General features: G+C 42.5%; 1 protein-coding gene across 3 annotated transcripts in view; it reads right to left on the bottom strand.

The window, feature by feature from the left end:
* RGS6 (regulator of G protein signaling 6) overlaps window positions 1–14,697 on the bottom strand; it is a 531,053-nt gene that overhangs the window by 98,897 nt on the left and 417,459 nt on the right. For all 3 annotated transcript variants that reach the window (XM_068254099.1, XM_068254101.1, XM_068254100.1), the window contains 2 exons: window positions 12,116–12,167; window positions 1,143–1,207 (listed from right to left, as the gene is read on the bottom strand). In XM_068254099.1, the coding sequence (XP_068110200.1) occupies window positions 1,143–1,207; window positions 12,116–12,167 (117 nt within the window). The remainder of the gene's footprint in view (window positions 1–1,142; window positions 1,208–12,115; window positions 12,168–14,697) is intronic.

Below are 14,697 nucleotides of genomic sequence, written 5' to 3'. Positions count from 1 at the left end.
CTAGATATTAAGGTGTAGGGGAGGTTGTGGGCCCTGTGGCGCCTCTTAGTCTAATAGCAATCAGAGTGTGATTGCTGGGGTGGCAGGGATGAAGGGGCGCACTTTGGTGTCTCAGCCTTGGGTGCTGGAGGACCTTGTCCCGGCTCTGCTGATAACATTTAGTGCTTTAAAGTTTGAAATGTCATTACTTCTGCTTGTTTTGCAGTGGAATAAAGAATAATTTACATCAGGGTGTCATGGCTGCTTTTTAGCATTCAGTCTTAAAAATGCTCCTTAAACTAAAAATAGAAATATGAGACTGTTGCTAATGTTCTACTTCCTATTAGTTATACACATACAATTACCTAACAAGTTTATTCTCAGTTCAGGTTTGCTTTAAACCCTTACCACACCCTCCACATAGCTTTTATAAAGGCCGTGTGTATCTCACATTACCCAGCTCTGCCTGCAAAAAACACCACAAAAACAATTTCTCACTGGTCTTTTATTTTTATATAAACAAATTGTAGGTGTGGGAAGGTTACATGCTTTATTGCACTCTGAGCAGGGAGGAACTCATGATTAGCTTCTACTGACACGCAGCTGCATGTGGTTTGATCTGTATTTACAGAGAAAGATTGGGTGGTGATCCCTCCCATCTCCTCCCTGCCTACTTCATATGGCTAATATTGGCAATGATGATGGGGAGGTGCAGGGATGGCTCACAGACAGCTATTTAGTCTGACCAAACAGCATCTGACATTGGGGCCGAAAGTCAGCTTTGCAAACCTAGCCAAGTAATAAAGTTTAATATTGAAGAAATGGTTTATGTGTAATGCACTAAATGCATGAGCACTACAGATTGTATATGTCACACAATATGCAGTAAATAATGGGCCAGAGCTAGGGCTTTAATTTTATTGGTCAACAGGTGTCATTCTCAGTTTCTTAACAACAGAACCAGTGCAAAGGTAGTCAGGATTATGGCCCCTTCACATTTGTACCCAATCAGGTGATAATAATATGATTATTTGTGTAATTTGATGCACCAAACATATATATATATATATACAGTATATTTGCTTTTGCACAACCACAACTGCTTAATGCAGCATGTTCTTAGACCTTCCTTATCCAGCAGGCTGTGATCTAGGTATACCTACGGCTTCATAATCTGCTAGCTCCAGTCGTGCTTTGTTCTGCATGGTCCTCTTGCATAGATAGATAGCTGAAAAAAAAGAGAGAAACAAAATATATCTGGTTAATGGTTTGCTTTATTAGCGTGCTTCAGAAAACAGGGCTGTCTTCCACCCAAGTTGGTGCTGGAGAACTCAGAGAAGCTCTTTTGAATAGATAACAACTGAAGTTTCTAAATTCTTCCTGAACTGGAAACAATATGAGACTCATATGCTACTAATGTTCTATTTCTTAGCTGTACTACACATACAATTCATTATCTCATAAGTTTATTTTCACTTCAGATTCCCTTTAAGTTAAAATATTCAGATTAACAACTTATCCCACCAATACAATATATCAACGTCCTCTGTGACTTCATCAAAGTCACAAGGAGGTAGACATACGATTTTGCCTTGCAGCATAGCTGTGCACGATCGAGTGCGCTCCCGTGCGCACCCCCGGGCACTTCCCTTTAAACCAATTAGAGACCCCCCCACATGGATGATCGCTGCAGTAGCCAACTGCAGCGATCTATCATCTTTTCCCCATCTGCGTCCCGGCTTGTTGATGTCATCAAGCCGGGACACGGATATTCATCACGGGGCTGACTGCAGAACAGGGAACGGAGGCTCTGGCTGCAGGATATTCGCAGAAACAAGGTGAGGTGAGAAAGGCTGCTTGCAGGGGTGGGTTTTAAGCAATCTGGCCATGGGGAAGGTAGGGTGGGCTGACTGGCAGGGGAGGGGGCACATCTGGCTATCCATAAGGGGGGAAGATATCTAAAGGGGGGGTTGACATTTTTACTGGGGGACCTCTAGGTAACTGGGAGGGGGGAAATTAATAATGGGGGCAAATCTGGAGATCGTGGGGGCATACCCTACTACTGGAGGCACATCTGGCTGTAATGGGGAGGGGGTGCTAATCCTGGGGGCACATCTGGCTATAATGGGGAACCAATATGCCTGGGGACACCTTTGGCTATAATGAGGGCCAGTAACCCTGGAGGCGCATCTGTCTTTCCATACTGGGGGTTTGCCAAATACAGGGGTCACATACGGCCATACTCGGGGAGGTCTGATGTTGGGGACACATTTGACTATACAGGGGAAGACTGATATTGGTACACATCTGGCTATACTGGGGGGGGGGGGGGGGCTGATGCTGGGGACACATCTGGCTATCTATTCTTAGAGGGCTTGGTGGCAAGTTGTTTATATACTGTAGCACACTTTTTATTTTTTAAATTGGAATTGGTAAATGTGAGAAATAATATTTTTTTTTTCATTTTTCCCCTCTTTTTCCCATTAAAATGCGTAGAAAGTAAAATTTTTCATGGGACAAAATACCCCACCGTGTGAATATACCCTTAAAGCGGGATTGTCACCATAAAAATCAAATTTCAACAGCAACTGGTCTGTATTAGAGATGGCCCAAACGGTTCGCATGCAAACGCAAACACGCGAAGTTCGGGGGTTTCGCGAACGCGATCGAACACAAACTATATGCGAGTTCGACCCACCCCTATACTACATCATTAGGGTCAACTTTGACCCTCTACATCACAGTCAGCAGACACATGGTAGCCAATCAGGCTACACTCCCTCCCGGAGCCCCCCCTTATAAAAGGCAGGCAGCGTCGGCCATTTCACTCACTCGTGTGGCTGCAGTAATTAGAGAAGGCAGAGCTTGCTGCAAAGACATTAGGGAAAGCTTAGTTAGGCTCTTGTTATGCTCTTTAGCTTGCTCCTTGCTGATACTTATTGCTAAAAAGCACCCCTCAACAGCTCTTTTAAAAGCTAATGTTGTTCTTGTGATCTATTTTTTTTTTGTGTGTGTATGTCCCACAGACACTTGTTGCATATACAGCCCTGTCAGTCAGTCGCAGCTGGCCTTTGGCCCCTTGGTAATTCCTACTGTGCCACTGCCAGGCCCAGCACATTCAGTGACTACCTGTGTGTGTGACAGCTGCACATTTGTAATACTAATCACTGTTCAATGCACCTACCTACGTGAGCGCAAGCAGTGTTATATACCAGTCACTGCACCTGTTCACGGTACCTGTGTGTGTGACAGCTGCACATTTGTAATACCAATCACTGCATACCTGTTCAGTGCACCTACCTACGTGACCGCACGCAGTGTTATAGTATATACCAGTCACTGCACCTGTTCACGGTACCTGTGTGTGTGACAGCTGCACATTTGTAATACTAGTCACTGCATACCTGTTCACTGCACCTGTGCGACACCATATTGTATTAGTCAAGTCACTGCATACATTTCACTTCATCCCCCCCAATATGGGCAAAACAGGCAGAGGCAGGCCACCCGGCAGGTCTGTTCGAGGTCATGCTGTCATGATTTCGTGTGGCCCTGGACCAAAGTACAGTGTTCAGAACCCCCAAGATTGTCAGGACATAGTTGACTATTTAACACAGAACCCCTCATCTTCCTCAGCTTCCGCACAGAACCGTGACTTATCATCCTCCTCCTGCTCTGATTCTGGCACCCCACTTAACACTCAGTCGGCCGCCACCACCAAAGTGCCATCATCCCAGGGCTCAGCGGTGTGGACATTTTTTTGTGTGTCTGCCTCAGATGAGAGCAATGCCATCTGTACTCTCTGCCACCATAAATTGAGCCGTGGAAAGACCAAGACCCGCGTAGGGACAACTTCTTTACGAAGGCACATGATGACATCTCTGGTGTCATCTCCGGCACACAGGGTGGGTCAAGGGTCCATCTGTCCAGGTGGTCTGCAAAGCACGGTCAGGTCTGCCCGAAGACTAAGTCAGTCCCCACACACAGCATCTCTGCCTGCATGCCGAGTGACTGCATGCCCCCAAGACTAAGTCGGTCCGCACACAGCATCTCTGCCTGCAGGCCGCTTGACTGCCTTCTCCGACACCACCAACAGGGTCCTGGACTCCAGGCGGATTCCTGAATTTTTAAGGCTGCTGCTAGCAGCGGCCGCTAACAAAGCCGATCACAATTTTTTTGGTGTGTGTGCATGCCTGCCTCATTTTCCTGGCTGCATTGCAGCTGCAACAACAAAACAAAAGGCATGTACATGTGTCAATTCCCCTTCATGATTGTTACCTTGCCGCAGTGAAGAGGCTTGCGTATCACAATAAAGCAATGACCGCCAGCTATCTATATGAGTGTGTCGGTGTGGGTGGGGGTTGGGGGCACACCCAAGATAATAAGGTTGTTGCTGGACACTTAGTCACTGTTGTTCTGTCAATCAGCTACCTCAGCCCGACCATATGGGTTTGCCTGCACTCTCGCCATGGTGCGAATCAGTCCAACACGGCCGTCACTACACAAACAGCTGTTTGCGGTGCGTTACACAGTGAGTTTGGTCTGTCAGTATGAAGCAGTACACAAATTACACTACCTAATTGATGTATACACATGCAAGATGTTTTAAAGCACTTTAGGCCAGCAATTTAGCATGCAATGTGATTTCTGCCCTTAAAACACTGCTGTGCGTCAAATCCTGATTTACACCAGGGACTTTTTGCATGTATCCCACTCCGCCATGCCCCCCCTCCAGGTGTTAGACCCCTTGAAACATCTTTTCCATCACGTTTGTGGCCAGCATAAATGTTTCTAGTTTTCAAAGTTCGCATCCCCATTGAAGTCTATTGCAGTTCGCGTTCGAGGTTCGCAAACCAAAAATCGAAGGTTCGAGCCATATCTAGTCTGTATTAAGTGATAAAGATGCTAATCCTGCATTCAAAACTTTTTCTGCTGTTATGGTTTGGAGTTATTACATACCTTAGGAGCACTGACCCTTTATTAGCCATTACCATTCAGTTGCATGCTGAGGGTTCTTTTTATCTATAATATATTCCTCCTCTTCCATTTATTAACTGCCTAGCTGAAACATGATCCTCTGCTCACTTGTGTTTACAAGCAAGGCTGAGGTGACTCAGCGATTGGAGGAGAAAAGAAAAAAAAGATAAGGGAAGAAATGACATCAGGATTTAGCCTCCAACTGTGGGCAAACGACATGGTTCCCACCAGGAACAGAATTCTCTTAATTTACTATATAGAATTCACTGAAATCAAAACATGGACAATACAATACATGTGTTATGTAAGTAGATCAAGTATTTATCTACTTATATATGAGTTTTTTCCCTGGCGTAATATGGCTAATCCTCCTGCTTTAAAGAGGAGCTCCAGTGAAAATAATGTAATAAAAAGTGCTTTGTTTTTACGATAATTATGTAGAAATGATTTAGTCAGTGTTTTCCCATTGTAAAAGCTTTCCTCTCCCTGATTTACATTTTGACATTTATCACATGGTGACATTTTTACTGCTGGCAGGTGATGTCAGTGGAAGCAGCTGCTGCTTACTTTTTTGGGCAGTTGGAAACAGCTGTAAACAGCTGGGGCAACTATACTACCTTCACTGGGGGAAACTATACTACATACACTGGGGGCAACTATACCAGCTATACTGGGGCAACTATACCAGCTATACTGGGACAACTATTCTACCTATACTGGGGGCAATTTTACTAGCTACCTATACTGGGGGCAACTTTACTACCTATACTAGGCCAACTTTATGGGGGGGCAACTATGCTACCTATACTGGGGCAACAATATTACCTACACTGGGGGCACCCATACCTGGCATTACCCGCCAGTGCGCGCTTAGCATGCCACACTCGCTCCTTTCCTTTTTTGGCGGGTGTATCTTTTAATACCCAGCATCGGGTGTCAAATGCCCTAGGTATGCCACTGCTCAGAAAAGTGCTTATAGTGTGTCTGAGCCCTTTAAGTTTACCTGATTTGCAAATCATTGGCTTAATACATTTTACACAGCAATCCAACTTTTTGAGAAATTGTGTTTTAAAGAAATTATGTCAAACGAATTGGCCTAGCAGATCATGTTGTTTCAAACTTGTGTAAGTTAATCACATGTAAAATGAGACTGCCCTGTAATTTTTCTCTGCCGTCACCCACAATGTATCTGTACTGTGACATAGCAAGTCTGACAGCCTCATTATTATTGCTGTTGTACAGTAAATGTTTGGATCAAGAAAAATCAGGGCCACATCTTTGGTTTAATGAGCATTATAAAATTATCCATCGATGCTGATCTTGAAATACGGATGTGAAACACACAGATCTTAAATGCTTGGGAGCATTACTGGGACTGTTAACAAATACAATGCCTAAAGGAAGGATATTCATTTTTATGATGTTCATTTGATCTAACCACAAAAAAATACAATTATATTAATAGTCTTACCAATAAGGAAAGTTAATGTGGAACTCTGACCAAAACTTTTAGTTTGACTTTTTATAAAATGAGAAGTTCAAACCACTGTCAGTTTTTTTTAACTATTATCTGGGTCACACACAGGACTGGGACATACAGAGGAAGAGAACGCCGGGAAATTTGGGTGCCAGGAGAAGCCGGCAATGCTACCGACATTCTACTAATGCTTTACCTAATCTACTTCTCACACTAACTGCCCCCTAGTTACTCCTTAATCTAACCCTCCTGTTACCCTACTACTAACTCTATCCATCCCTTCCTGCACATAATCCCCTAATGGAAAGAAGGCCAGCAATAGGCAGTTAGACGAGGTGTCAACTAGGCCCCTGGACTCCAACTAGGCCTTAAAAAGGAAACATAATGTAATAAAAAAGTGCTTCATTTTTACAATAATTATGTATAAATGATTTAGTCAGTGTTTGCTCATTGTAAAATCTTTCCTCTCCCCGATTTACATTCTGACATTTATTACATGGTGACATTTTTACTGTGGGCAGGATATGTAGCTGCTGCTAGCTGTTTTGGCAGTTAGAGAAAGCTGTAAACAGCTATTTCCTGTCTGTGAACCTTGTTACATTGTGGGAAACTGCCAAAAGTACCTCGGCCCTTAGAGCTTCTTGTGGGAGGGGTTTCAGCACAAAATCAGTCATACAGCGCCCCCTGATGGTCTGTTTGTGAAAAGCAATAGATTTCTCATGCAAAAGGGGGTATCAGCTACTGATTGGCATAAAGTTAAATTCTTGGTTGGAGTTTCTCTTTAAACACTCACCTAGTTTGCCTTTTCTGTAATCTGGCTCAAACCACCAGTTTCATAAATGTTTTTCTTGTGCAGCATAATGATGGTTTGCAACTGCCCAGTTTGTTAAAGTGGAACTGTAATCAAAATCTTAAAATTTAAAACACATACAAATAAGAAGTACCTTTCTCCCAGAGTAAAATGAGCCATAAATTAAGTCTCTCCTATGTTGCTGTCACTTACAGTAGGTAGTAGAAATCTGACATTACCAACAGGTAGTCCATCTCTCCATAGGGGATTCTCAGCATGGCCTTTATTCTTTATAAAGAAAAAAATGAAAAAAATGTATACAAAAATGCTGGCCAGCCTCCCTGCTCACTGTACACTATTTTGGCAGTTGGGCAGAGCAACTGCCATTCACTAAGTGCTTTTTAAAATTAAGAAAACCCTGAGAACTACCTATGAGAAGATGGGCTAGTCCAAAATCTGTCGGTAATGACAGATTTCTACTTCTTATTGTAAGTGAGAGGAACATAGGAGAAAAGTAATTTATGGCTCATTTTACTCTGGGAGAAATGTACTCCTTATTTGTATGTGTTTTAAATTTTAAGATTTTCGCAACAGTTCCTCTTTAAATGTGCCAGTGTTGGTATGAGAACCACAGGGAAGTACAGGGAAAATAGGGTAGGGACTATATAAGCATGGCTATTTGGACATAGTGAGTCCTCTGTAGTCCTCTGTGGCCCTCTATAGCCCACCTCTCCATACTTTGTATTCTATTCAGTAGTCATGCCTTTGAACTTTTCACATAGGACATTGCCTGAAACATTGCTGGGTACTAGACAGCTGACTGGGCATAAACGTTTAATGACAGAGTCATAGACTTAAGAACTAAAATGCATTGGGATTATGACTAGGAATATGTGGTCCGAAACATGTTAGCCATTTTACCTGTTTGTACTATCCTGCTTTTGCCTCAATGAAAGTGGACATTTTTCCTGCAATTAGAGCACGGATTCTGTTTCAAGTTTTTCATCTGCTACTTTGTTTCCTGCACCACTGGATTGGGAGGTAGAGGTCTGAGCAGTTCTCACAATCCTGCTTTTTAACCCCATGCAAATGTTAAAAATTTCTAATTACCTATGGGAGAAATCTATATATGGTGAGGTCATTTTTCATGAAAGATCATGACAATGAGAAAAATGGTATTGATGTCCTTGAATTTCTATGCCTGTTATGTCAAGATTGCCTTGTATGGCTGGTGGCAAATGGTACATCTCTGTAATATAAAAATGGGCAACAAGGGACAATATTATCACGTTCCATTGCATGTGGGTAAGCTACTATAGAAAGACTGTGGGAATGACTTACTGAACTTCATTTCAAAGTTCTTCACTTCACCTTTAGAAAATGTATGCAGGTTTTGAATTGTGACACAATTTTAGTAAAGGGATAGTGTAACCCAATGCTTTACAGTAACGTGGATGAAGGTAAGTATGGAAAGTATGTTATACTCAGCAGATAGAAGGCCGTTATTGTAGCCTGCTTTTGAAATCATGACAACATGAATTCATGGGCTTTTGTTGCCACTGGTTGTGCTCACACCACACTTCCACTGTCTGACTTACTGCAGTTCCAGCAGGCAATGGCACACTGCAAGTTCGTGAACTTCTGCGGAAGGTTCGGTTCGCGGAAAAGTTCGCGAACCGCAATAGACTTCAATGGGAAGGAGAACTTCAAAATTTAGAAAAATTTCTACCAGCTGGAAAAATGATAGAAAACATGTTTCAAGGGTTCTAATCCCTGGAGGAACACATGATTGAGTGAAATACACATCAAAAGTTCCAGGCAAAAATCTAGATTTCACATAAACCCCTATTTTAAGGGCACAGATCTCATTAAATGTTCAATTACAGGCCTACACTGCTTTACAACATCAGGCAGTGTATCCCTCACTCCCTCACTCCCTTCTCCCTCCTCCCTCTCGCCCTTCTCCCTCATCCCTCTCTCCCTTCTCCCTCTCTCCCTCCTCCCTCTCTCCTTCACTCATTTTTCTCTTGGGTATATCACAATGGTACATGCTAGGCTGCCTTCAGTATGTAGTGTTGGTTGTGGTATAGCGGTTAAGAGAGCTGACTACCAAGCACTCAGACCTGGGTTCAATTCCCGGCCAAGACCTGGGTTCAATTCCCGGCCAAGGTATGTAAGCTGGCTTTTAAAAGCCTACAAATCTTTAAGCACGCTCATTTTTCTCTAAGATATATCATAATGGTACATGCTAGGCTGCCTTCAGTATGTAGTGTTGGTTGTGGTATAGCGGTTAAGAGAGCTGACTACCAAGCACTCAGACCTGGGTTCAATTCCCGGCCAAGACCTGGGTTCAATTCCCGGCCAAGGGATGTAAGCTGGCTTTTAAATGCCTACAAATCTTTAAGCACGCTAATTTTTCTCTAGGATATATCATAATGGTACATGCTAGGCTGCCTTCAGTATGTAGTGTTGGCTGTGGTATAGCGGTTAAGAGAGCTGACTACCAAGCACTCAGACCTGGGTTCAATTCCCGGCCAAGACCTGGATTCAATTCCCGGCCAAGGTATGTAAGCTGGCTTTAAAAAGCCTACAAATCTTTAAGCACGCTCATTTTTCTCTAAGATATATCATAATGGTACATGCTAGGCTGCCTTCAGTATGTAGTGTTGGTTGTGGTATAGCGGTTAAGAGAGCTGACTACCAAGCACTCAGACCTGGGTTCAATTCCCGGCCAAGACCTGGGTTCAATTCCCGGCCAAGGGATGTAAGCTGGCTTTTAAATGCCTACAAATCTTTAAGCACGCTAATTTTTCTCTAGGATATATCATAATGGTACATGCTAGGCTGCCTTCAGTATGTAGTGTTGGCTGTGGTATAGCGGTTAAGAGAGCTGACTACCAAGCACTCAGACCTGGGTTCAATTCCCGGCCAAGGTATGTAAGCTGGCTTTTAAAAGCCTGCAATTCCCTGGAAGATGAGACCCTCCTCCCTCCGGGAGGAGGGAGAGAGGGAGCCTAACTAAACTCTCCCTAGCAGCATCTGTCAGCAGCTGTCCCTTAACTAATTAGTGCAGGCAGACTAGTGAGTAAAATGGCACAAGGACCTTGCCTTTTATAAAGAGGGGTGGGGCTCCAGGAGTGAGTGCAGTCTGATTGGCAACAATGTGGCTGCTGACTGTGATGTAGAGGGTCAAAGTTCTGCTCAATAGTGCATTATGGGGCGAACCAAACTTCCGCAAAAGTTCGCCTTCCCTAGGCGAACGCGAACCACCAAAGTTCGCCTGGGGGCCAAAGTTCGCCTTCGCCGGCGAACCGTTCGCTACATCTCTAGTGGGAATATGTTTAATAGCTGCAAAAGAGAGAGTGTCAGAGTTCAGGTCTATCTGCTCCAGCATGTTACCATTTCCTGACATCTACATTGGTCAAGAAGCCAGAGGATACTAGAAGGTGGCTTGCCTGCACTACACTGTGGGAAATAGAAGCAAGGACTTCATTCACCAGCTGTCTTGAAAAGATTTGTCATTAGAAATATTTTTTTCTGGAAATTTTCCTTGATCCCTAATAAACTAGTACCCCAAAACTGTCCTTACTAAACTGCATCTCTGCTAACATGACCTTGGTGCAGATTTATCAAAACCATTGCAACAAAAAACTGGAGAAAAACTGGCGACCAATCATCGTAATCATCAAAGTCCTTCATCTGGGCATCTACTTCACTTTTCCATCTACTTGCATCAGATTTGGTTTAATTTACCTTGCACTGGTTTTGATAAATCTCCCGATTGTTGTTTTGAAAAACAGCACATTTATTAACATGTCTTGATTTTTTTTAACATGGTGTTATTTTAGTTCAAGTAGCATAGATTTTATAGCAGGACACCAATATTTACTCTACTATAATATTACAGCCTGAAATTATAGTTAAAGTGGACCCAAACCAAACATTTTTTTTATTCAAAATATTTAGTTGCACCACTCTGACACATACAAAGATAAATAAACACTCCTTCAAGCCTATGAGCATTTCAGTGCATGCTTTTCATCCTTCTCTTTTCATAACAAGAGTTATACAGGTGGCAGCAATTACTTCTGAGATTAGTAGGAGGTTTTAGATCATGGGTGTGTCTGTCATCAGCTACCCTCCCTCACAGGGGCATTGACTACGTGAAATATCACACATGCTGAGATTACCTCCCCTGTGACATTGTCAGTAGTAGCCTGTGTTTTGTTTTTATCTCCTCCACCAGTTTGCCGGAAAAATCCCGGCAATATGAAAGGAAGGGAGGGGTTCCTCCAATAAATGTAAAATATTTTATATTTGTCATCATGCAGCTGAAAAATGGCTGCTATTTATTATTATAATTCAGAAAAAAGATTTTATTTCTGAAATCTTGTATTTTTAATTTGAGTCCACTTTAAAGGGACCTTAAACAGACTATTTGGTAATACCCCCTCACTGCCTGTGATGTAAAGCTTTCTGAACCCCCCGCCCCCCGCCCCCTTGTCCAGCCAGTGAAAATTGCATTGGGGCCGGCAACTCTCAGCAAAGTGGCGCTGTGACCCCGTAAGCTCCTCTCGTGCACAGATAGGCTGAGAGGAGGATGAAGGAGGCCGGAGCATGTGCGGACCTGATAAACTGATGGGGATCCGATGACTTCAGATCATCAGGTCTGGGGGGCAGATAGCTTTACATCACAGGTGGTAAGTGAGGGGGCATTACCAAGTATTCACAGGAATGCTTAAATGAATATCCATGCAGTCTGCTCAGGGTCCCTTTAAATAGCCCTAAAAGATAACCCCATAATGTCAGCGCTGCGTAATATGTTGGCGCTTTATAAATACAATAAATAAATAAATAATGTACATTACATTTTGTTCCCAGTTAACACTTACCATAGTCTGTATTTTCTGGTTCCCAGCAGTTTGAAGGCCAGAAATATGGAGCCTTAAAAATGACACAGAATAATAATTAGGCAATTTATACTTACTTTATGAAAAGACTACTACTAAGTATTCAAAAATAACATTCTCAAAAAATGAGATGGGGTAGCGACAGGAAGACTGAGAGAAGTATTTTGTAAAAGATAAAGAAAGAGGTGTACAAATCTAAAGCTAAGTACCAATGGACAGATGGATCAGGGTGTTCCATCAACTAAAGATCATTCCCCGATCCATCTGTCCAAATTGCAAAAACGAAAAACAAACAATGGGCCGCAAACAATCATTTAAAAGATTGTTCTAATTTTCCTCTACAGTCCAATTACTTTAGTGAAGATCTGAATGATTCCACCCCACCCTTTAGATTGTAAGCCTCTGGCAGGGTCCTCCCTTCTCTAGTGTAATCTACAGGATCATGTGCTCATGTCCTATGACAGCCTGTACTTGTATTACTGGGCCTACCTAACCAGCCCATATCGCATGATCATGTATTTTGTACAATTTGCATGTATAACCTTGCTCTATGTTGTATAACCTTGTTATGTCTGTCATCCTTGTATCATTGTATGGGCTCAATTCACAAAGTGGTGCTAACCCAGTTAGAAACTTTAGGCGTGATAACCATTGCACCACGCTGGTGAAAAGCCAGTTTAGGCGTGATAAGTTAAGGCCTGATAAGTTTAGATCGTGCGCAAAGTCCCGCACGCAAAGCAGCGCCATTAAACTCTATGCAAAGTGCACCAGACACGCCTAAACTTATCACACCTAAACTTATTACGCCTAAACTGAGTTTAGGCGTGATAAAGGGCTTTTCACCAGCGTGCTAACTGTTAGCACCGCTTTGTGAATCAAGCCCTGTATATTTATTGTCCAGCACTGCGTAATATGTTGGCGCTTTATAAATACAATAAATAATAATAATAATAATAATGATTGGTTGAACCGTGATCCGTCATGAGTGTGGTCTAAAACAATTGATCGACGTGTGTAGTCTGCTGGTGTCGTTAAACATTGTTTAAACAATTTTTTTTACATGATGGTTCGTGATGTTGCAAAACGATTATCCGTCATGAAAAAAAATATTGCAGTGGCTATGGACCTGAACGACCGGCCGCAAATGATCATTCTAATTTTTCACTAAAGTTAATTCATCCGAATGATCAGTTGCACCGTGATCCGGCATGATGGTCGTTCAAAATGAACGGTTAGCCTGCCGCCTTAAACATTGTTAAACATGGTTCCGCGATATTACAAAAAATCATGCCATGGATATGGCCCTTAAGTCAGTCATTTGACAGTGATGGATCTCTGACAGGAGCAAAGTGACCCATAGGCAGCTACAAAACTCACAACAATGTGGTCACGATATAGCAGTGAAGAAAATCTATCCACAAGTCCATGAAATAAAAAGAAACTCTGCATACATGCTGTTCTTTATTGGTGCTTTTTCGTTATTGGCACTTGCTAAAGGTAATAGCTTTGCATTTGCATACGTTTAAGTGCTATTTGAGAAGTTTCTTTCACCTTGATGGACCTTAGGCATATGATTCGGCTGTAGAACATGGTAGGCAGAGTATTAGAAAAATATGGTTACCAATACCGTGCTATTTCAACTATATGTCACTGCATCAGTGATTATGGGGCATATCCCCCATCAATTGACTTTTCCAAACCAACCAGTTATTCCAACAGATGCCTCCTTGAAGTCACTTTGAAATTGATCCAGATAGTTGGATCCATGTGAAATCGCATCCGGGAGACTTGGGCACAGAATACAGCTGTAATACGGCTTACCCTGCTCCTGCACAAGTCCTGGTGGCATTAATTAATATACCCCCTCCAGGTCCATGTGGATGGTAAGGAATGATGTAATTCAAGCGCCAGCTATTAGTGTTTTAAAATAAACTTCAGCTCCGTCTTCTGACGGACCGGCAGTCACTCACTGTGCGGCGTGCGCTGCTCTGGCCGTAATTCCTATTACAGTCTATGGTGGTGCCGGCTGAGGCCAAATCTCCTGCACTGTATAGGTCGTGTTCGAGATAGTTACCATATTGAGGTATGAACCTTAGGATTTATAACACTGAAATAAAAGCCATTGCTCTTGACAGTTGAACTTTATCACTTGTGCTCCTGTGGAACTTTTTTTTTGACTTACAGAATGAGATTTGCTATTATACCACTATGCTGAAGATTAGACTTTGTTCAGTGAAACAAGTCCAGAAAATATATTAGTGGCATGACCTGTTCTGTGTAACATCAGTGGCATAATCTGTACTTTGTACAGTGATAAATGATGATATTGACAACAATTATCGTGGATTAGGTATGATGTAGGGATTATTGCCCCACTGGTGACAACTATTGTCATTAATATTTATGGCAGGGTACGGCGTAGTCATTAACCATATCTACAGCCATTAGTTACACAAGGTATTGACATTTTCTCTTATGTTGGTTTTATAATATCTAAAATTGTGTTGATGGTGGTTTTATAATGTATCCTAATAAAGTATGTTTTCAGCGTTATTACCACAAGC

Source organism: Hyperolius riggenbachi, chromosome 9 (assembly GCF_040937935.1).
Source record: "Hyperolius riggenbachi isolate aHypRig1 chromosome 9, aHypRig1.pri, whole genome shotgun sequence".
Lineage (NCBI taxonomy): Eukaryota > Metazoa > Chordata > Amphibia > Anura > Hyperoliidae > Hyperolius > Hyperolius riggenbachi.
The sequence above is the reverse complement of the archived record's forward strand: the minus strand, read 5'-3'. Positions and strand labels throughout refer to the sequence as shown.